At 31.7% G+C, this 24758-nt stretch overlaps 2 protein-coding genes across 3 annotated transcripts; both read right to left on the reverse strand.

Moving 5' to 3' along the window:
- Nucleotides 1-536: 536 nt before the first annotated feature.
- On the reverse strand, nt 537-3070 carry LOC110025464 (amino acid permease 8-like). Its single transcript, XM_020725959.1, has 5 exons — nt 2994-3070; nt 2598-2925; nt 2129-2477; nt 1815-2042; nt 537-1139 (listed from the first exon to the last, which is right to left on the reverse strand). Exons 1-5 carry the CDS (start codon nt 3046-3048, stop codon nt 708-710), a joined length of 1392 nt encoding a protein of 463 aa, XP_020581618.1. The 5' UTR covers nt 3049-3070; the 3' UTR covers nt 537-707.
- A 10572-nt stretch (nt 3071-13642) lies between these two features.
- On the reverse strand, nt 13643-18213 carry LOC110025466. Of its 2 annotated transcripts, none has more exons than XM_020725962.1 (8): nt 18135-18213; nt 17948-18063; nt 17668-17851; nt 17332-17586; nt 15601-15676; nt 15259-15382; nt 14093-14390; nt 13643-13833 (listed from the first exon to the last, which is right to left on the reverse strand). In XM_020725962.1, exons 3-7 carry the CDS (start codon nt 17829-17831, stop codon nt 14242-14244), a joined length of 768 nt encoding a protein of 255 aa, XP_020581621.1. In that variant the 5' UTR covers nt 17832-17851; nt 17948-18063; nt 18135-18213; the 3' UTR covers nt 13643-13833; nt 14093-14241. The 2 variants fall into 2 exon arrangements, with proteins under 2 accessions (XP_020581621.1, XP_020581619.1); XM_020725960.1 differs by having other exon boundaries at nt 13643-13837.
- Between the last annotated feature and the right edge of the window lie 6545 nt (nt 18214-24758).

Here is a 24758-nt window from a genome sequence, read left to right on the forward strand (position 1 = left end):
TCCTGTCTTTGTGGCATGTCACTTTGTTCTTTTAGTGATCTTCGCCTTGTTTGCACTAGGCTATCTTGCTTATGATGACTGATAATTGTCACATCTTTTGATGTGAATATATCTATCTATATATATTCACATCTACGCACACCTTTTATGTATATATAGTATTCTGAATTATATTTTGCTTATTTTTATTTAAGATTCAGTTTAATACAACTAAATAGGGATAATTACATACATAATTGAAACATTATTAATTACAAAACTAGCATGGAGGTGATTTTTAAACTATATAATTGTTGCATTTACATATGTCATGATCAAACCATTGGGAATGTGATAAAAAAAAAAGTGTTAGCATTTTAAATTTTGAAATTTGTGTGAGAATTTAAAAAATGGTTGAAAGCGGTTGCTGATTTTATTGGTTGCTTCTTAATTAGGGGCCAACTTAGCCCAAGTTCATCTCTTATTCTAGCCCGATTGAGCATTAATATACGTAACTATCAAGTATTAAGCCAAGATGATTGCATTTTGTTTAAAATCAATTCAAATTCAGCATATATAGCTCATTAGTTGGCCATTATTTTAATTCGAGCTCAATTCATATCAATCTCTTCTATCCAAGAATCAATCATACTTCTCGGAAATCAAATACATAATAATTTAATATTCTCTTCAACCACCAATCTACATACAAAGAGAGAAACTTGATTTTAATAATTCAACTTGAAAGGAGCTGCCATTTTGAGGCTGCTTATGATGTCAGCCATAGAACCAATGCTTGTAGCTATGGAAATTAGGAGACAAAACATGCTGAGGCCTTGAAGAAGAATCCATTTAGGGTTTCCCCTCTTGATGTTTCTCTGTGCAATGTGCATATTAACAGGGAAATAGACTGTGAGAGGCCAGAAGCCAAGGGCACCTAGGAGGCCGAGAACCGCATTGAAGAAGGGGACGAGCATTGCCACTAGTGTTGTGAACAATATGAGGCACGAGCGAAGAACCAGCTTGGAAAGGGTGAAACTTAAAGGCCCAGTTGCACCAAAAGGCACTCTTATTGAGTAGGTTTTGTGGAGGAATTTTGCTTCTGGCCATCGTTTTGATATCGTGTTTTCGAAACGACCAAAGAGTGGTTGAGCGTATACCTGCCCAACAATTTCTTATTAAGATTGATCAAGACATTCTTGCTAAAGAAAAACACATACTATATTTAGTTTGGAGAGGTTTAGTTCAAAACTCGATGGTTAAAAGCATGTTAGTAGAAATACAATGTGATTGGTCGCCCTCTTTTAAATATTATAATACATTGTTATATATATTTTTTATTTGGCTAAGAAGATATATCTGATGTAGAAGGTAAATAATATTTAAATAGAAAGACAAATGGGTGCATACTTTGAAATGATTGGTTATGTTATTTTCTGTTACTGTTTAAATACTCTCTACATTTGAATTTTTTTATTTCAATTTTAATGATTTACTATGTTATAACAACAAATACTACTGCATAATATCATGATATACTTTTTTCCTATAATTAAAAGTAATTTTACACATTGCCTATGAAATGAGACATAAGTTTGCTGTCAAATGAATCACTTCAGATGCACCATCACCATCTTAAGCTTAATTTACAGTAATGACATGTCTATTGTAATACCTACCAATTAAAGAAAAATATCTCATACTCTTGAATTTTGAAAACCTTATCCCAAGCTTTCCCTATTTATTACCCCAAATGTAATTAATTCATAACTTTGTATTGAAATTTATCCATAAATAAAATAAATAAAATCACATCACATTAATAATTTTCTCACCTGATAAGCTCCCAAAAGATGCACAACAATGCAGATATTGGCAATATCTACCAGCCAAAATGGCTCATAAAATCCAAATCCAGTGAGAATATTGCCAGGCGCCTTGTTCCCAAAAGCTGCATACCCAATGCAACCCAGTGAGAGATAGAATATTGTTGTTAGCCCAATTCCCACAAAACTTGCCCTCTTCATTGTCTTTGTCTCAGGAGGTGGTGACTTCAATGTGTCCTAAAATACAGCAATAATTTGGAGTTAATTAACATCTCATTTCAATTGGAAACCAACCACACATTCTTGATCAGAGGCATAATTACTTGAATCTCAATCAAGACATCTGCAAATGTGTATGCAAATGCCACATTTCCAAATGCTAAGAAAACGTTCCATGTCTTGGCGGTGTGCGAAGACCCAGCGATGCCCGATAGAGTACCTTTGAACCCCCTATGAGAGATCAATTTGCTCATTGATAACCCGAGCCCGATGAAAGAGTATGCGAACGATGTTGCCACGGCCACCACTGACAACCATGTGATGTTCTCTAGGCTGGGGAATTGTGATAGGACAATTTGAACTACCCCGAATAAAATCATGAACAAGTTGCCCGAAGACTCACACTTTGAATCGTGTCCATTACGATGGAAGCAATTTGATCGTTGGACCGCCCCTGTCAGTTGATCATCAAGGGATGATATATATATATATATTTTTTCTCACGCTCTCTTCTTATATACTATAATGGAACTAAAATTCATGAAATATGTATGCAAAATAGATTGTACCGACATCATGCTAATGGCAGCAGTAACGGTATAACCTACAAGAGTACCCCAGAGATTGATATACTGAGCACATCCACAAAAGAAGACCTCTCTCGGGCCGAGGTAGGCTCGAACCGCATCGATGTAGACTCGATTGACTGTCCCGGTGATTGGGTCAGGATGACGGTAGCAGTCGGCCAGGAGCGTGGAAGTGTAGTAGGTGATGATGGCAAACCCAGAGATAATCAATGGCCCAAGAACCCAACCCAATTGAGCCATGCTCCATGCCAGTGCCAACACACCAGAGCCAATCACCGCGGCCACAATGTGAGCTGAGGCTGACCACAACGTTCCTACAAGTACAACTAGATTCAGAACCAAACTATATCTGATTTCTGCTCAATGATATATTTATGATTACCTTTTCTTTCATGATCACCTTCTTCAATGTCCTTGACAGTTCTTCCTCTCTCCATTTACTTTTCCTCTCTCTCTCTCTCTCTCTCAAGGAAGCAACGAAGAGTTGAAGAATATATAGTAGTGGTGGCAAGCAACTTTTGTTGACTTGGTCAACAAAATAATTACGATGGTGTGTTACACTCTTCTTCCACTCTACCACCTCTAGAGATGATAGTGACTACATCTTTCCAACAAAACCAACAATTATTATTTGCTTTTCGCAAAAGCCATTTCTTAAGTGGGATTCTTGCGTTGCAAATATAAGAACATTTAAAATGTGATACAAGTAAAGCAATGCTTAAGATAAAAAGAATGGAACCATATTTAATAGGGTATTAATAATGGTTAAATATTGATAGAATAACAATGCACTTGTAAGCTCTTCTATGATGTTATGGTTGCATGAAATCCTTTTTAAATGTTAGGAACATGCCGAAGCGCTCATAAATAATCACGATTATTGTCGGTCGACTTAAGATCATTGAAAGATGATCTTCTTCGTCTAGGAGCATGATTGTTCGTTTCAAATACGTATTAATAATTTTATTATGATTTTTTAATGGAGGAATTATGCATCCAAATATTACCAACTTAGGGTGTGCTAGAAGCTTGATAAGCTCACTCTGTATTTTTTTATAAGGATGATAATCTATTCAAAATGTATTATTAATTAAAAAAATAAGGTTAGCACAAATTCGAAAATAGACTAAATTAGAAGTTAAAAAATTGTTAAAAAGGTTCCATCTCCTCCACATCTAAATGCCGGTAAAGCGAAGTAATTGTCCACACATAAAGTTTAAAATTAATAAATTATTGATAATTAAATATACAGTGATATGCTTAACCTATCGTCAGAAAGCAAAAGAATTAGATTAGTTGGATGTTGGGTGATCTTACTTTGGAAAAATTATTACGTCCGGAGTCCAGTGAATCAGCTCCACGTCCACGTGGAGCTGACGGAAAAAAAAAAAATAAAATAAAATAAAATAAAAAAAAAATAAAAAAATAAAAAATACTCGTTTTCTTGTGATCCGACCCGGTAACACAGGGAAGTATTCCTCCTATGTTATTTCGCGTTATTCAGGTGTTATTGTGGTGGTATTGATGTGTTATTGTGTTATTATAACACCGGAAATATTCCAGAACACAATAATACATGAATATCACCACAATAACACCTGAATAACGCAGAATAACACAGAAATATTCCTTTGTAAAAAATAATTTTTTTTTATTTTTCTGTCATCTCCACGTGACGTGATTTATAATAATAATAAGTGGCATTTATGTATATACCGCACAATCCTTACGTACATATCCAAAACCCTTACATTTATAATTACATGCATATATATCACTCAATTTTCTTACATCACATAAAAAATATAATTATCTTTATTTAAAAAAAAGGTAAAATACACTTTTTCATGCATATATTTATAACAGCAAGACATTATAGATGTTAGATATGTAAATACGTAAGAATTATATGGTATGTATGTAAATTTTCCTAAGAAGAAATAGCAGAAGAATGTAATAACTCACTTAAATATATGATTGGTAAATCTTAAAAACTTACCAGCTGAAATAAATTTTAAAAATAAACAAATTATGATTGTGTGCTTTGGTAGAATTATATACTAACATTTTAGCATTGTATGGAAATCTAACACATCAATAGATAAAACAAAGTATTGTCTCTTTACGTGGAATACCCAAAAGAAAAAAAAAATCACGGGGCCTAATTTGGTTGAAATTATTTCACTATTCAAATGTTACAAGGTTTTATACTCCCTTAACCATGAGAAAATACTATAGAAATGGTTTGAGCTATTATCTTGAATTTCACTAGATAAGCGATGGAAAATATTGAGAAAATGATGATGACCCGAAAAGAACAATGTAATGCTAACAATATGGGATGTGTATAAAGATATGAATTAAGCATTGCAGACGGTAATGCTGACGACGGTGGCGACTAAGCAATAGTGGTCGGATGGCAGTAGTAGCAATAGCTAAACAACAGAGGTCTGACAACAACAGTGGTAATTCAACAATGGTGACAGCCGGGCAATGGAGGTTCAACGATCGCAGTGGCCCAACATCTTACGATTCCTTTGTTCGGATGATATTTTATGAATATTTGAACACCTTAATGATGGTAGAATTAACTGTTAGTGGGTTTATTGGATTTCTCTCGTTAAGACACTCAATTTGTATAAGCTTTTAAGATTTAGTTATCATTCAGTCTCCTAAAATATATCCCAAAAATTCTTATTATATTGTACATGTAACATTTAAGCTCACTTGGAAAACATACTTAATTGGAAAAGTGGACTTACTAGAATGCCTATCCTTGATTGAGCAAAATGATGTGAATGTAATGCTTAAGCACTTCCACATATTTTGCATATACATTAGGCTTCTTTCATCATCATGCTTTTGTTGTACTTGCTCACATTGCACCCTTTGTTCTTTTTATGTCATTGCTTTCTCATCCATATATGCTCCTTTTTTTTGAGCTTTTATAATTTAAATCAAGCTTAGTAATATAAAATCTTGAGATTTTTGTGAAGATGGAATGTTAAACTTAATTTTTTAGAGTAGTGAATTGGTAAGTACTTCAATCTGAGTGCATTAGAGAATGCTAAATTCCCAAACTACATTTTCTTTCAAATAAGACTAGTTCAAACTCTGATGATAGCTTTCTTTCTTCAACAATCATTACATCTTGACTTTATCTAGTCTTATTCTAACTTAGGTAATGTCATTTTCTTATATCCCTTGCTTGTTTAATAATCTTCCTCAGAGAATAAACTAGAAGTACTTCACATTTTTACAGTAAATATTGATTTGATATCAATAAGTAGTTTACTTGTATTACTCAAATTTATTCCTATGGCTTTTAACTTTGACCTAAACTTTTAAATAAGGTGCCAGAGAAAGAGTTCTGAAGATTCACATATTCTGTTCTACGCAAGTCAGATAGTATGTACTTATAATAGACACGTTAAATCCTTAAATTCTTCTCTTTCTGACTCCTTTCTTTATGTTAAGCATGTTCATTTTTTTCGTAGTAAGATTATGATATTGGATAATTACAAAAAATTAGAAACCTACACATCATGATATAGAATTGTAATTTGAACAACTCATAACAATTGAGATAATTTTAACTCCTTAAAATCGTATGATTCAAACTATTACACAAAAAATATAGGCTTTTTTAATGTATATTTTTCGAGCGGATGTATAATTTCGAAGCTCGCAATTCCAAATTTCCAATGGAGTAATTCTTTATTGTCAATATAGTTGTAGAATCCTTTTTTTTTTAATTTTTTGAATTTGTTGTATTGAATATAATTTCTCCACAATTAAAGCTTGTATGGTGTCAAAGTTAATTTCATCAAATCCTTCATAACCTTAATAAAATAAAATTCAATTTTAGCAGTTCAACAAAATTGAAAAATCAACCAAGTTCTATATAGTTTCAGTAAAATTAATAAAGTTTTGTGAGGAATTGCACACTTAAATAAGAAGGGGGCATTTACATTCATACCAATCAATTCTTATATATTTACATATCAAGAAGCTAAACTTTACTTTTTTACATTTAAACCCGCAAAATATTTCATATCACATAATAAATACCATTATTTTAACTTTTAAGTATTGATATGCACCTTTTCATATATATAGTTAAGGTGGACATATATATGTAAAAATTGAAGTTTAGGTGTTAAAAATATAAATACATAAGAATTGAGCGTTATGTATGTAAATCATCCTAAAGAAATGTATCATATCATAAAAAATTCAAAAAAAAAAAAATATCCCAAACATTAAATATCTTGTAAATTTTTACCAATTGCACAAATTGACATAATATTTTATGTATTTCATATCATACTTTATTTATAGTGCTTTGGGATCAAATTCAACTATGGAAAGTAAGATATTTTAAATTAATTTTTCCAACTTTCCATTCTTATCTAAAAAACTTGTATGATAAAACTTAAATTATTATAAATCAAATTTCAAAACAAAGTTAAATAAATATAATAAACACATGATTCATGCCATATCTCATCAATAAAGATTACCATTGTGGCATGTGCCTTTGTACTCCACTAAGATTTGTTTGTGCTAAAGGAAGGTTGGTAAAAGATTGAGAAAATTAGATAAAACCTTATAATCATCATGATTAGCATGAGAGAGATTGCCTGTTTAATTAAATTGGCTATAATAATGTGTAGACTATGCTATAATTAGATAAAACCTTATAACTTTGGCTATTGTGCTTGCACCGACATGAAGAGAAACAAAAGCTTTAATTAGTAGATTAATCAACTAAATACATTGAATCTCACTTCTAGACATGTAATTGAGTCAAATTAGTTCATGAGTTGAGTCAAACTCGACTCAGTAGATGACTCCTGAGTTATTCTTAAGGAGTTAACAAGTGAAACTTTTGAAACCTCTTAAGTAGAATGAAGTTGAACTCTTAAATATTGAAGCAGATTTTGGGGAAACGATGAAATTTCATTAGAAACTTTAAATTAAAGTTAGGTTTTTTCTCATTGAAGCACTCCTAGGATGTGTGACATCCTGGTAAGTTACACAAAAAAGGCAAAATTCTGAGGCTACTAGACTAAAGAGGACAATACCCTCATGGGTGAGAGTTTGGCCTGTGACAAATAGTATCAGAGCTATACATCATCCAGAAGATATGAACTACGTGACATACATAACAAAGAGCTATGCCATGGAAGCCACCTCTTAAACATTGGATGAGATAAAGTACTACATGGTGGGAGACACCTTTTGAATTTGTAGGGGCTACCTTTAGAATCACATCTGCCTGGTGGATGATTCTGGGTATGAGCACTGATGATGATTTCATTTACTTATGTGGGGAAAATTGTGAACCCTCTTAAGTAGATTAAAGCCAAAGTCTTAAGCATTGTGGTGCCTTGGTGTAGCTTTTCAAATGGTTACCCATCCTAGGAGTAACTTCAATTGTTACACCAAAAGACATCACAACATTTAAGAATTCAACTTCAATATAATTAACGGGTTTCAAAATCATCCCGACTTAAGTACCTGACATCCTTATCACTGCTCATACCCAAAATCATCCACTTGGCATGAGAGATTCTAGAGGTGGCCCCTACAGATTTAAGAGGTGACTGTTAACATGTAGCAATTTATCTTATCAAGGGTTCAAGAGGTGGTTCCTAGAGTTTAAAGTGTCATAAATAGTATCCAAGCAATACACCGATAAGACGATGGGAACTAAATGCCATAAAAATAAAGTGTAAGGTTATGTGAGATATCTATTAAACCCTCGATAGGATAAAGTTCTATAAAGTAGGAGCTACCTTCTGAATAGGGCTCATCTCTAAAATCTCATTTGCCTGGTGAATGGTTTTGAGTATGAGAATTTATGAGGACTTCATGTACTTAAGTCGGGGTGGGAGCCACCTCTTGAATCTGTAGGGACCTCCTCTAGAATCCTATACACCTGATGGATAATTCTGGAATATGAAAAATGATGAGGACATTAGTTACTTAAGTGGGGGGATATTGTGAAATCTTTTAAGTAGAATGAAACTGAGCTCTTAAACATCGAAGTATATTTTGGTGTAACAGTGGAATTTCATTCGAAACTCCAAAGTTAAGTGTGCTCACATGAGATCAATCTTAGGATGGGAAACCTTCAGTGAACTTACACCAATGGAATAAAATAATGAGGCCACTAGGTTAAAGCAGATAATACCTTAATGAGTAAGAGTTTGAGTTGTCACAAATTATATTATAACAATAGACCAACCAGAAAATGTATACTAAGTGCCATACAAGACAAAGTGTTATGCCAAAGGAGCCACCTCTTGACCCTATATGGGATAAAGTGCTACAAAGTGGAAGCCATCTTTTGATTTTGGAGGGGCTAACTCTGGAATCTTATATGCCTGGTGAATGATTCTAGGTTTGACCACTAACAAAGGTAATTAAGTATGGGAGATTGCAAAACACCTTAAATAGCTTGAAATTGAACTCTTAAACACTGAGACGCCTTTTGTTTAAATGGTGAAATTTTATTAGAAACTCTAAAGTTAAGTGTACTCAATTGGGAACACTCATAGAATGGGTGACCTATTGAGAAGTTACACCAATGGGGCAAAAGATTGAGGCCATTTAGCCAAAGCGGACAATAACTTGATGGGTGGGAGTTCAAACTTTAACAAATGGTATTAGAGTATTGCATCCGCTGAAGGATGAGAACTAAGTAAAATATAGAATAAAGGCTACACCATTGGAGCCACCTCTTGAACCCAAGATGAGTCAAAATGTTATATGGTGGGAGTCACCTCTAGAACCCTATATGACTGGTCATTTATTTTGAGATACAAAAACTAATGAGGACAACAATTACTTTAATGGGGGAGATTTTGAAACACCTTAAGTAGAATAAAGTAGAACTCGTAAACATCGAGGCGCGTCTTAGTGTAATAGTGGAATTTTATTAGAAACTTTAAAGTTAAACCTCATGGAAAGTTACACTAATTAGACAAAATCGTGAGGACATTAAGCCAAAGCAGACAATACCTTGATGGGCTGGAGTTCGGGCACTTGCAAATAGTAGAGCAATACTCTATCCAGAAGTTGGGAACTAAGTGACATATTGAAGAAAGTGCTACATGGTTGGAGCCAGCTATTGATCCTGTAGGGGCCACTTTTGAAATCCTAGATGCCTGGTAAATGATTCTGTGTACGAGCACAGTCAAAGACGTGAAGTACTTAAGTAGGGGAGATTGTGAAATGCCTTAAGTAACTTGAAGTCAAACTCTTAAATACTGAGGCACCTTTTGATTAAATGATAGAGTTACATTAAAAACTTCAAAGTTAAGTGTGCTCGCATGGGAGCACTCATAGGATGGAAAGTTACACCAATGAGGAAAACTGTGAGGCTATTCTGCCAAAGTGGACAATAGCCTGACGGGTCAGAGTTCAGATTGTCACAAATGATATCATGTATTGCACCAGTCGGAAGAACTAAGCACGATAAAAAAAAAATGTTACGCCTTGAAAGCTACCTCTTGAACCCAAAATGCGACAAATACAAGGTAGGAGCCACCTATACACAAACTGATGAGGATGTCAATTACTTAAGTGGAGCAGATTGTGAAACCCCATTAGTAGGATGAAGCTGAATTCCTAAACATCGAAGCCCCTTTTGGTATAATAGTTGAATTTCCATTAGAAACTCCAAAATTTAAGTGTTCTTACATGGGAGCACTCATAGGATGAATGACCTATTAGAAAGTTACACCAACTAGGTAAAACTTGAGGCCAGTAAGCCGAAGCGGATAATACCTTAGTGGGTTAGAGTTTGGGCTGTCACAAAGCTTGTGCTCGTTAGCTCGTATGCAAGCTTGTTTAAGAATTGTTGTTAGTTACTACACTTATAATTTATTAGCATTCAAAGTTTAAGCACAGAGCTAAAAATAAATATCTATTACAATCAATTTTTTATTATTTATTTTTTCATTTTTTTATTTTTATTTTTTATAAGATTCTTGCATCAAAATAACTCTTAGTCCTCCATAATAATTAAGCTAGCTCATGAGTCGACTCGAACCCATAGAATTAAGCTCGAGTCCACACACAAACTTGATTAATTAATCAAGCTCTCATGCTTAAGCCGAAGATAACTTGAATTTGGCTCAACTCATTTAGACTTCTAAAATGATTTAAGCTACTTAAAAATAGAATGAAAACTAGTAAACAATAAGAAAAATTTTCTAAATCACAAACGATAAATCATAAGATATGTTCATAACTCAAAAATACTCTAAAAATTCTTCCTACAAGCCTTTATTAACATTAAATATTGCCAATTTCATTTAGGAGGATTTACATATATATCACTCAACTCTTATATATTGACATATCTAACATTAAACATGAATTTTGACATTAGTTATCTTATTATATATGAAAATGCAAAATTTAGGGGCACTTCATAACATTACTATTTACAAAACCAGCATTCTCTTTCATCCATTTTTCAAAATCTCACTCAAATATCATTAAATATATTGCTTGAATTCAACAAATTATAGGTCACTGGTCTCAAAATTTTCTAAATTGGGTCTCATTCTGCATAAAGAAGATATCCATACAAAGAGAAAGCACAAAAAATTGAAAAATTCTAGATCTCTACCTAAACATTAACCCCTGATGATAATCTCCCTCTATTTCTATCACCTAATCATGTTCGCTTGAGCATTATTGACCTATCGCCCTCATTCGACTATCATTGTCTGATTTTTATGGTTGGGTCGTCATTGTTGTATCGTTGTCGTCTGTCGGTATCCCAGACCAATATTTTTTTCTATCAATTGACATCAATATAATTCCATAATTTTTCTAGCACTCAACAAAATTTAACTTTTAAAATTGAGATATCTTAAAATAAAAATGTAATTCTTCATACTATATATATATATATATATAAGGAATGGTCAGAGGCTATTATACGAGCCTCCAACCACTCCTAATATGCCTAATAATTCGAGCACCACCTCCTTAAGGCCAACCGTGTCAGAAGGGATTCAAACCCCCAACCTCAGAGGTCTTACACCAAGGATGCCAACGCGACACACTATTTCAACATGGCTTAAATCATTCTCACTTTTAAAATAAAATTACATAAATTTAGATACACGACAATTTAAGATTAATATTTTTTTTTTTTTTGTTTATATTCAAATTTGGTTGTGCAATATATATATCTTACAAAAATAAGGAAATTTATTAAAATTTTAATAATCACCATAATTAGCTACATGATTAGCATCTGTAATTAAATTGATTATGGCAGCCGTCCTCCTAATCCAAAAGAAGTAGCTTAGCTTCGGCTATTGCGTGCAACGTCACAAAAATCAATAAATAGAGTCATCTAAACTTGCTGGGTTTTGCTTTCTAATTTTAGTGAAGTCTGAGTTAGAATCAACTCCTCTCTCTTTTCAGCCTAATAATTCTCCCTTTAAAACTCTTTATTCACATTTAAAGCCAAACCTTAATAGCCTTTGCATAAAAGAAGCTTTTTTTCCTAACTTTTTAAAACAAATTTGTATTTAATTAAAGGGAAATTTACATAAATACCACCCAACTTCTATGCATTTACATATCTAACATCAAAACTTTATTTTTTGCACTTATAACCCTGAAATCTTTCATAACACATAGAAAATATCATTATTTTTAACTTTAAGAAAAGATTATATTATAAAGGATAATTACATACGGTGCATAATAAACATTGTAAATTTGATAAAAATAAAAAGTATGAGTTGGGGTTTCATCATGACATTTTATATTTTAGTGCCATTTTGAAAAATGGATGGAAGAGGATGCTTGATTTGTAAATAATAATATTTTGGGTGTCTTTTATGTAATCGACCCTTATAATTAATGTAAATATCTTCTAGGCCCAACTATGAGAAAAATTATTCCATACGGACGGACACAACATGCATCTCTGCATATATAGTCTAATTTGTTGATTAAAAACATAACATATTATAATCTTTGGAAAAACACGTTCAAGGCCATTGAATACTTTAAGAGTTTTGTACGGTCATTGTGATATGCAATGTTTTGAATACACATTAAGAAGTGAAGACAGCTGTGATAGATCTTATTGTTGTCTCATAAATAAAACACATGAAGATTGCAGCTTTTTGATAGGTTGATGATATAGAGGAGTTCACTTTAAATAATGACCACGTCATGAGAGATGCTATGAACAAAAAAATATCTTGAAGAGTACTTGATCATCTTGACATGAAAGTGAATGTTATTATATCATTACTTATTTTTGTAATTTTTATTATTGTGATATTATGTGAAAATGATGCTTTAAAACTGATATATTAGGGAAATTAGACTCCTGTCATCTTTTATGTACTTTTAAAGATGTCTATGTTATTTTGCTATAATTATTTTGAAAATTGTAGTTATTTAGTTAATTTATATCTATAGTGGTATAAATATTTTTTTTATCAGAAACAGCTGCAGCATAGCAGATTATCTAGATAGACTGACTGCTACCCTAGCAAAAAGTTTCTGACAACAACTATGAAGCTGCTTCTCACAGCTTTCCCACGAAGCACCTTCACACCGAAGTAGCAGCAGCCCAAAACACACCCTTATTTATACATAAATTTATATTATTATGGCAATCATCCAACCTATATATATACATATATATATATATATATATATCTTACAACATGATTAGTTTTAAGGAAATTTACATACACATCACACAAATCTCATATATTTACTTAACACCAAACATTCATATTACATACATACAACTCAAATCATTAAAATTACATCAAAAATACCATTTTTCCTACCTTTTTAAAAGTACCTTTTCATGCATAGATTAACAATTAGGATAAATGAAGAATTAGAGACACCCTTCCTTTGTTTTTTCAAAAAAAAAAAAACTCGAAAAGCATAAATCACATCAAACAGAAAAATGAAGCAGAAGATCTTGAGAAGGAAGCAAATAAACACACAGAAATTGATATTGCACTTTAAACCAACAAACAAAATGCTCTTCCCACAAAAACAACATTACTATTCAGTACATCAATTTCATTATATTATTCTCAAAACAAAAGAAAACAAGAATCAGCAGTGAAGAGCCCAAGGAGATGATGCCTTCGCCTTCCTTTCCTGATCGTCACATGCATGGCACCAAATGGTTCCGAATGCTGAAACGACTACCTTCAAAATAACAAAGAAGATTAAGTCTGAATGCTTATAAAACACAGAAAGAGGAAACATATAGAGAATAAAAGACTACTGAACTTGGAGCTATTACATAACTAACACCCAAACTTCAATTTTTACAATGTAAAAAGTAAAATGAAAGTGTTAGGAATGTAAATACATAGGAATTGGATCGTATGTAGACCTAACAAAAGCTATAAAAAATGTGATAGAATAGAATAAAATAGAGAAGAATATGAAGTTACTCACCTTCAATTTGGCACCGAACATCCATAGCTCTTGATGAGTCACACAACTGAAAACCAAACACCAATGGGAGAAAGCACAATATCAAACCATCACTCAAACTCATAACAAATGATTATTACACACGGAGACCAGTTACAGTTGTCTGTCTCTTAATGCTTCAAGGACTTATTAGCAGACTGGGGATTAAGGTTTCTGCCATTATTAAAACGACGCTGGGATGAAGAAGGCTGCGGATACATCTGCTGCTGAAACAGTGCATGAAGACGAGCCATCTCTTGCAGATAATTGTCGTACAGATCTGTAAAATGACAAAAACAAAAATGTAGAAAACCGTTTTACTCTTCTTTGAGTTGATGCAATCAAGCAAACATGGAGGATTTAGGACATTTGTGAGATGTAAAGGAGGCAATAAATTGCTCTAACACAGGTAAGCAGTGGTTTCAATCTGGTCATAAAACACAAAGAATGTGTTGAAGGGGCTGTGATGAGTATATGGAATTTGGATCAGTTCTGCTCTATAAATTGCTACCCTTCTCTATTTATTTGTATCCTTTCCTAAACCCTAAACCTTTGAGGGATGGGGAATTTTACCCTCAGCTTGTTGGAGATGATACAAGGGTAGGAGATGATACAAGGGTATGCTCTATGACCTTATACTTTGCTTTAATATTTTCGTTTAGGGTACATAGATACCACCCAATTCCTACATATTTACATATATATGACACCTAAAGTTTCTTTTTTTTACATTTCTAACTCCCAAATCTTTCCTATCACATCAAAAGTACCACAATATTAACTTCTAAAAATTATAATATATTTTTACATTCATAGTTAAGGTGACATATATGTAAAAACTATGGTTTAGGTGTTGTATATATGAATACATAGGATTTAAGTGGCGTGTATGTAAATTTTCCATGTTTTCTTACTCTTGCTCTTGTTATTCCTCACCTTATTCTCATCTTTTTTTTCTATTTTTGCTGTATGTTTTCCAGTAAACTAATAAATATTGTTTGGAAGCCCCTCATTCCTTAAAACCTTACTTTTCTTCAAAGTGAAAATATAATTCCTCTAAATTTCATGCAGAAAAGAACAAATAACAATGAAACATTCAAGTAATTGAGAAGTAATAAAAAGGGAACTGCCAAGAATGGGATGCTTACAGCCTCTTATAAGCTCTGCTTGAAATGTATTCTCGATTCGCTGCCTCATGATCATATTTTCAAAGCTTAATAAGCACATCCGATCTAGAAGTCCCAATGCATTTAAGAACTCCCCTGTTACATCCTGTAGTGGTGACCAAAAATAAAATGGCCTTAACACTGTTCTGAGGAAATTTAAGCATTTCTTCATAAAAATGTTAATAGATTTTGTGGGGAGAAAGTCTTTTTATCTTTATTTTTTTTTTATAATTAGCAACATTAAAATTAAATATATAATATATATATATATAGATTGATATAATTTATTAAACATAAACACAGGGCAACCGGCCAGCACTTAACCTGCAACGCCTGAATGCTGCTCTCCAGTTCATTAAAACATTGAAATTTCAAACCCCGAGACCTTCGAGGAGGTTGCCTGACAAAATGGAAATATGAGTCAATAGAAAAATATAGATACCATATATGCACTTAACTTATATATATATAAATAGAGAGAGAGATGAAAATTTACATACGTATACCACACAGTTCTTATGGATTTACATATCTAAATCCTAAAGTTTAATATTTTTATTTATAATTTCTTGGTACTATTAATTTATGCATCAAAATGTACATTTGACTTTTAATAAGTTAGTAAAAGTAGTCATTTTAATGTGATGATAAAGATTCGAGTATTATTGATGTAAATATTAAAGTCTACGTGTGAGATATACATAAGAATTGTGTGGTATGTACATTTTTCTAAGGACTGGCTTGATCTCTTTTTTTGAAAGTAATGGCATAATTATTAATTAATTTAAATTAATCTGAAGTGTAAATTTTTTTATTAAATAGGATTGTTTTGAAATTCAAAAATATTGAGCTTTAATAATGCACTGAAGATGGATTTTTTTTTAATGTGATATAGGATTAAAGAAAAAAATAACTTTTAATTAAATTTAGATAAGAAAAATTTTTACAAATATCTTTTCTTTTTCATGAGTTTAATAAAGGATGAACCAATTAAAATTTGTGTTCCACTTATTTTAGAATAAGTTCAATAAATTTTAAGAATATGTCTTAACGGTTTACATGAACAAGTTAAATTGACACTCTCATTTTTTCTAAAATAAGTGTAATGTGGATTTAAGAGATAAAAACATATTGTTAAAGAGGCGTGGCCTACGTAAGCAGAAAACTTACTACATCTAGATTGATGGTGACTGATTTGTAAGAGAAGTCATTTTTTTTCTAGTTGTGTTTAGGGCTGTCAAGACAACACGGTTCGATGGAACAACTCTTGTTCGGCTCGTTCGCTAAGTTAACGAGCCAAACACAAACAAATGACTTCTTTCTAGTTGTGTTTAGGGTTGTCAAGACAACACGGTTCGTTGGAACAACTCTTGTTCGGCTTGTTCACTAAGTTAACGAGCCAAACACGAACAAAGATTTGTTCGTTCTTGTTCATCTCATTTTGGCTTGAAATACTACTTATCATATATATATATATATATATATATATTGTTAAGTAGTATTTTTAAAAATTTAATTAACTACAAGGCTACAAAGATTTATAATCAATTACAAGTATTAATTAAGAAAACAGAATAAAATCTATTAAATTAGATTCAAAAGATGTTATAATATAAACAATAATTTTTAAATCTTACCACAACCATTAATATCTTATGGCTACGTGATTAGGGGTGGCAAAACGACTTTTTGTTCGTGAACAGCTTGTGTTCGACTTGCTAAGCGGACAAGCCAAACACGAACAAACTTTATGTGTTTGAAATATAAACGAGCGGAACAGAAGCTGAGTCTGTGTTCGGCTCGTTTACACCTCCAACTCTAACCATATTTGATTTGAGCTTGAGTTTAATTAAATAATTGAATTAAGCTGAAAGAGCTGGCTCGCCGACGAGCCACTTACTGAGCCAAACTCAAGCCGGACAACGAATCGGCTTAGCTCAGTTACACCCCTACCTGACTTTAGCATGAATTTGTGGCAAGAATGGCGATTTAAGATTTTAAAACTAAAGGGAAAAAAAAGAGAGGCAAATGTTAACAAATTAGTTGAATGCTTACTGTCTAGCCCGTCTTGAATCTGAATCTGATTGAGCGTGCTTGGCCTGAAAGGCATTCCTCCTGTCTGGGCAACTTGTTGAACCTTCAGGGGCGGCATTAGATGTCGAAGCATTCCCCTGTGCAGCGTGAAGGCCATTAGAATTTCTCCCAATGCTGAGCCCTAGAGAGATTTCCTCCAGATACTGACGCCAAGTTTCGTCATAGTGAAGAGATTTATTTGAAAACCAAGTAGGCCCGCGAATGAACCTCAAAGGCCTGAATTCCTTTCGTGGAACGTTAGAAGGAGTAGAATGAAATCGACAAGCATTAGAGCAAGCAGAAGAGTCAACAAAATACCTGGGAGAAGTGTTTTTCTTAATCGGAGTCTCTGTCTCGTCAACTATTTCCGCCACCCATGCAAAATCCTCCTCCGTTATCTCATCAGGGCTTCTATGCCGTGCCTCCTCTTCTAATCCCGATCGTTTCCCCCTGAAACTGGCTGCCCCATTCATGTTCTCCATTCTTCCCGTTCAACGCCAACCTAGCCATATCGATCCGAACAAATTAAATTAAACTAAAAAATTAATTATTACAAAGAAACAAAAGTAAATCAAAGGATCGAGATAATCAAGCAAACCTAAAGGGAAATAGATGGCATTGGGGTGTGTTCGAGATCTATAAGTCGACAGATGGTTTTATAAAACCCTAACCCTAGTGGACAGAGGATGGCGAGAGGGAGACGACGATCCGGACCTGGAAGAAAAGAAAATGGCGGGACGATTAGAGAATGTGGATGGAGGCAGGGGACGAAGTACCGAACATACCGGATCGACCCTCTCCCTCTAACACCAGCCCCCGATTGTCCGAGAACTAAACCCTCCTTGCATGGATATATGAGGTGGGGAAGGCGGGACTAACCTTGTCCCGTAAACCTATTTATAGACGTCGGTGCGGGCAGAGGAATTTGCCGCGTTGAATGCCAGAGAGGAAAAGATTTGACTTTTGTCCGTTGAGACCGTTACTTTCTGTTATTGTCTGACTTTTAACGGAAAGTCTTCAATTGACAGCGAGAAATAACAGCGCAGCTTTAGCTGTGGTACGAGGACCGTTAATCGAATGGTTGGCTCGGATGGGATTCGACGGCCGCGGAAAGGCTTAAAAAGGAAAGTTGTTGCATGGTATGCTGCCGTTAATGATACCAATGGCTAAAATATTTTTAAAATTATATTTGTTTTTTTTAATTTTTATTTTCAGTATTTATGTTTTCAAATTGTTAAAGTTTTTGTATTTTAATTTGAATTATAATTTATTCATTTCATTGAAATTTTGTTGATAGTATGCCCACGTATTATATTATGGATTGATGATATTATGCTAAGGGTGTTTGGTATCATGCATTTTTTTTTTGGATTGTTTATATTTTCATTTAAAATAAATTTTTTTATAAATTAAAATAAATAAATTTATTTTAAATATTCAAAATATGTTAAAAAATTGTGAATGTTTTTGTAAAAAGAGTTCATTTATAACTTTTTTTAAATAAAAATAAAAATATTTTAGTAAAAAGAATATATAAAAAAAGAAAGCCCAAACAAGCCATAAATTAATTCTTAAATTGATATTATAATAGTTTTTGTTTTATTATTAATGATAGTAAAAGGCAAAGAACAATAATTATATATTACTTTCTTTCCTTTCTAGGTATTCATTTATGTGTTTTTATGGAATTCTCTCCTATATAAGTAAAAATTTGAATTTGTGAGGGACATAATTGATGTTTCAGAAGGTGCAAAAGACCAAATTATTATCCCATATAACAAAATCTAAATTTTAGCGGGGCCGGGGGGAAGAGGGGGGGTGGTCACCTCTCTGGACTCTACTCGAGTCCACCACCCAAGTGGGCAAGTGCAAATTACTTTATACTCAATTTTAAAATCAATTTTAATATGTTCATGCAATTTTATTTAGAATGAAAATATCAAATATTTTATATAGTTATTTTTTTATGACATATTTATAATAATAATAAATGATAAATTAAAAGATATATGCTCTAATACATTTTCATATGTATTATTCATCTCAATTATCCCTTGAATGAGATCATTAGAAAATTATTTTACAATTTATTATTTTATATTCCAAAAATAAAAATATACAAACAAATTAATAAGTGAGATATGTATTGCAAGAGCAAAAATTAAATAAATATAACCATTCTTGTTTATTTTTGGGTGCATTTACCTACAATTCACGTGATTCTCTCATGTTTACATATCTAATACTTTTATATTTATATCCAAAGCATCCAAATCTTTGGCATTACATAGAAAATATGACAATACAATTTCATAAAACTAAAATACATATTTTCATGCTTAGGTTTATGTACCAAGGTGTAATAAATGTAAATCTAAACTATAGGTGATAGATATTTAAATACATATGAAATATTTGGCACATATGTTAAATTTCCTTATTTTTTAGTCACATATATCCAAAAACATATCTCTGACTAAAATAGATAAGAGAATGATGTCAAACCTTTCACATTTTGTATTGCTTGCTCAAGGGGAGTAAGATAACTAATACTTAGATTTCTTCATTTATCAACAACTTTAATTATTACATGCAATTTTTTCAGTATTTTATTTATATATTGCATGTTAGGCCATTTAAATGTAGCTCTAATACAAAGTTAAAGAGTGTCTTATGAACATTATTAGAATAAGTGTTTGAATTATGTTTGAATTTTGTTTGAAAAACAAAATTATATTTTTTGAACATCTTCGAACTCATGATAGTGTTACAATCCAGGCCGAGGTTTTGAAATTTTGAAAATGGTAACAAATAACTTATACTGAGTAATAAAAAATAATTTTTCACTGAGTTTAAAGAGTCTTTAACGATTCTAATTTAAACTAATTTAAAATAAACAATAAAAATGGAGTTTATTTTTCTCACATCTTTAATACACATTTAATTTTCTATCACTCATTTCTAATTCAAAACCTAAACATGAAAAATATTAGTTTAAAATATTATGAACAATGAATCATTGGTGAATACGCATATTTCTAAACTATAGTAACAAAATGACAATTAAATGTAATAAATCATCATAAAAATTATGGAGCATTTATGATTCAGCTATGACTATTTAAGTAAATACAGAGCATTCTATAATACAATATCTTATAATATCTATGTCATTTATATTCATCATATGAGCACTGTTTAAAATTATACCAATTAATTTATATCATTATCAATATTCTTTTCTACTTTACATGAATTTTTGCATTAGTGTCCCTAGCTAGTATCATAAAATGAAGAACTTCATCAAATAATAATGCATAGATAAGCATACTACAAATCATTTTATTCATGTTTTGCATATCAATCTTTATCTTTTTATTATAATTAGTATATATAATAAATAAGTATAATTATGTAAATTATTGGCATTTATTATTATATAACCAATCCAATTAATTGTGAAAAATCATATCATATTTGTAGTATTAAGTTATCTAAATAAATGTCATTCTTATGTAAGCGATTTAGAATAAACAAAATATCATTATAACAATTTATTAGTGAGAGAGCCAACTGTAATAAGAGTCAACTTATTTTTGCCCTTATTCATTTACTCCTTTAATTTCACTTTCTTTATTTTGATGTTTCATATTAATAAATTTTAATCAAATTATTTACTTTTACTTGAATAATCTTTATCTATTGGTTTATTCATTTAAATTTCTCCATTTTAATTTAATATTAATATTATTAGATTAAATTTAACAATTACTCTATTTAAATTATTCATCTTGTAACTTTTATATTAACTTTTTAAAATTTTATTCTCTTTGTTTAATGTTAAACTCTACATAATATGTTATTTCTAAAAATTTTTATTTTGCTTATGTATCAAATAAATATAAGAAAATATATAAAATTTACCTCGATAAACAAAATTCTATGTTAAGGTCGACTTAAATCTCAAGGTTGTACCACAATAATGCTTGGCATAGTAAAATTAGCCCAATGTTGGCTTGCCTTCTCTTGTGTTCACTCATGCACATTTTTCACACAAAATCCCAAATAAAGTTTGATGACATTGATTGTGCATGTAACTACCATCAACTCTGCACACAATCAAGCGCTCTAGCATAGTCCATCTGAGGCATTAATTCTATCCTAAACTAGCACGATGCTCACACTTTTCTAGACCTACCGGGTGCTCCAAAAATTCAAAATGGCCCCAATCTCCCTCGAAAATGAGAGGAATGAGCTGGGAAGTTTACCGTAAGGTTCCTGGTTAAATGTTCAAAAGATAGATGATATAGTAGAGAAGACACTACCTAGAGATTTCACCCTCATTTTGCAATGACTTTGAGATTGGGGTTCGAGGTTTCCCTTAGGCAGAAGTTCTTATGGTTAATCACCCCTCCCAATAATGGGAGAGCACTTCTGATTAAAGCTAATCATTGGAAAGCTAATTTTCTCATCGCATAATGGCAGGAAATTTAAAATTTTGAATTTATAGAATCACACTATGAGCATAGGAGTAAATGTTGGGGGAAATGATGACGCATGATGCACCCCTAGTGTGTGTTATTTTTCTGCGTGTTTTATGTTAATTTAAATCCCCGGTAATAATGCCAAAAACTTAACCCTTCCCGAAATTACACAGTAATTTAGCTTTCAAAAATATGACCAAAAACTTGACCCAACTTATATTAAGTAGTTAATGTGCAAAATCAAAATGTTATATGAAATATATAAAATAGTTCATATAGTAGTGGTTCTACGCAAGTGCATGTATCGCTTCAAGTAATATAGGGTTTTCTTTAAAAACCCCAGTATCGATCCCACAGAGAAGCGCAGTAAGAAATCATTTAGGCTAATTCTAGTCCACTACTATCAAATCTTAGTTTGGAAGATGAAAATTCTTATGATAGTAACATAAATCACAATATTCAAACTATAAAAATTAAAGTAAGAAAGCCAAGTTAAAATATGTTTAATGAATGCTAACAAAAATGTAACTAAAAGAACTAAGTTTACTAAACTAATTTCTAAACTTCAAAGTTAAATTTACAAAGACTAAAAAAAGTTTTGTGACGAAGAATTCAAATTTAAGAAAGTATCATTCCCTTTTACAATGAATACATGGTTAGTGAAGTAATTAAAATCATTTGAAAAAATATATAAAAAATTGTTTTGGGCCAAATAGGAACAATCTTATTTTTTACCCTCTTCCAAGTCCATAAAGAATATTGACTAATGTAGACTTTGATCCCTAATGCCGTGATCGGGCTGGGAGGATACCGACTGTCACTCCAGAGCTCTCACTACTCCCTCAATTGAGGGCTAACAATCTCGCATCAGCTTCTAATCAACTGGACCAAATTGAGAATTTTAATCTGTCACCTTAAAATCTCCAATTAAAATCTCCAATTCTGCATGTCACCTTAAAATCTCCAATTCTGCATTCAACTCCTATTTATTTGCACTCAACTTGCACTCAACCCCATGGATGAAATGCTCTCCCATGAAATCAAATGTGATTCTCCCACGAAATCATATATTATATCATTATCAATAATTTTTACTAATGCATATCATAAAGCCAATTCAAAATTCCCTCTAAAATTCTATCCAAAAGTCAACTTTTTTGAATTGAAAAGGCATGTCCATTGATCGAAGAGACATATCCCTTAATAAAGAGACATATCCCTTAGAAGAGACATATCCCTTAATAAAAGAACCTTCCAAATTGTCTAGATGCATTGAATCACTCCAAGGGGTGTTTAGAACAAGTGTCCCTTTGAAAATTTGCGCAAAATTCATTCTGAACCGCCTTAATCCGTAAAAAGTCGTCTTTGGCGCATCATGCTCCAGTTCTCTGGATTTTGGCGCATCATGCGCCAATCTGCAGCAGCTCCACCATTTTGCTTTGTTTCTCTGTTTTGCCCTGTTTCAGTTGTGTTTTGCTCCTAACAGATATTCATACAAAATAAGCATGAAACCAACCTTTATTTAAAGTGTAATTTCATTTAAATACATTTGAGAAATGTAAAGTAGATTAAGCATAAAAAGACATCAAAATGTGTCGAGTCAGAATTTTCTTTCTTGCTCGTTTTTACTCTAAATCTTGCTCGTTTTTAAATTTTCTTTCTTGCTCGTTTTTACTCTAAATTGCACCATTTTTTGCTTCATTTTCTCCAAAAGTTTATTTCTTATACCTGAAACAAAAAAATATGCAAAATACCTTCTTTAAAGTGTAATATCATTAAAAATCATTAAAATTGAGCATAAAATATATATAAAAAAGTAGGTAATTTGTAGGTGTGTCAACTCACTCGATCAAGATCCCATAGTTCCATTATCTCAGAGCATTGTGGACCATGGTCTACTCATGTGCATGAAATGTACCATGTATTTTCAAACATTTCCCAATAACTTTTTCCACAATTTGTAACTTATTTATGCCTTTTCATTCAGCTTTTTTTATATTGTTGACCTCATTTTGTATAAGGTCCTTCCTATCCTTCTCCTCTTTAGAGCTTAGGGTTTGACCTTAGAGTTTCCTTAAAGGATCTCATAGAAGACTAGTGGTGGAACCAAAAATCCAAATAGAATTCCAAAAATTTCTTCACTCCTCAGTGTTTCAAATACCTAGCTTCAAATCCATAACATTTGGTTAAGCTGGTTATAGTCGTGTCATTGAGACATAAGTTGAGTACCTATAAAGTTGGAAATACTCTAACCATTTAAGCCTAATGACTTAGGTCCCTTAGGCACTTTGCACTTCCCCTTCACAAACCTTTGGTAACACTTTCTGTTGTTCATAAAAGAGCACATTGGGTATGAGGTTTATCCTTTGAAAGAAAAGATAAAATGAAAAGACCACCAACTAAAATTCAAAATACAAATACAAATTAAAATTTTAATAATCCATTAAGATCATTATAAAAAATATAAACATATTAAATCAATTTCAACAAAAATCAAATTCATTAAAACCAATTTCAATTAAATGCACTAAAATTATTTTACTAAAATTTAAATCTATTAAATTAAGTTCAACCAATTAAGAAAATTATTAATTAATTAAATATATTAAAATCAACCTAAACTAAAATTTAACTAATTAAAATTAATTTCATCAAAGGATAATTTTATTAAAATTGAGCTCAAGCAAAATCAAATTAATTGAAATCAACATAATAAAATTAATTTCAACAAATAAATCAAACAATTAAAACACAAAAAAAATTGAAAGTATTAATATCAACTTCAAATTAATTCAACAAAAATTCACTAAATCAAAACATTCAAACCTAAAGTAAGAAATTGGTCAAATCCACCATAAGCAAAATTTAAATCAATCAAAGATAAATAAATTTATAAAATACACCAATATCAAAATTAGAATTAAA

The sequence above is a fragment of the Phalaenopsis equestris genome, unplaced genomic scaffold (assembly GCF_001263595.1).
Source record: "Phalaenopsis equestris unplaced genomic scaffold, ASM126359v1 Scaffold000300, whole genome shotgun sequence".
NCBI lineage: Eukaryota > Viridiplantae > Streptophyta > Magnoliopsida > Asparagales > Orchidaceae > Phalaenopsis > Phalaenopsis equestris.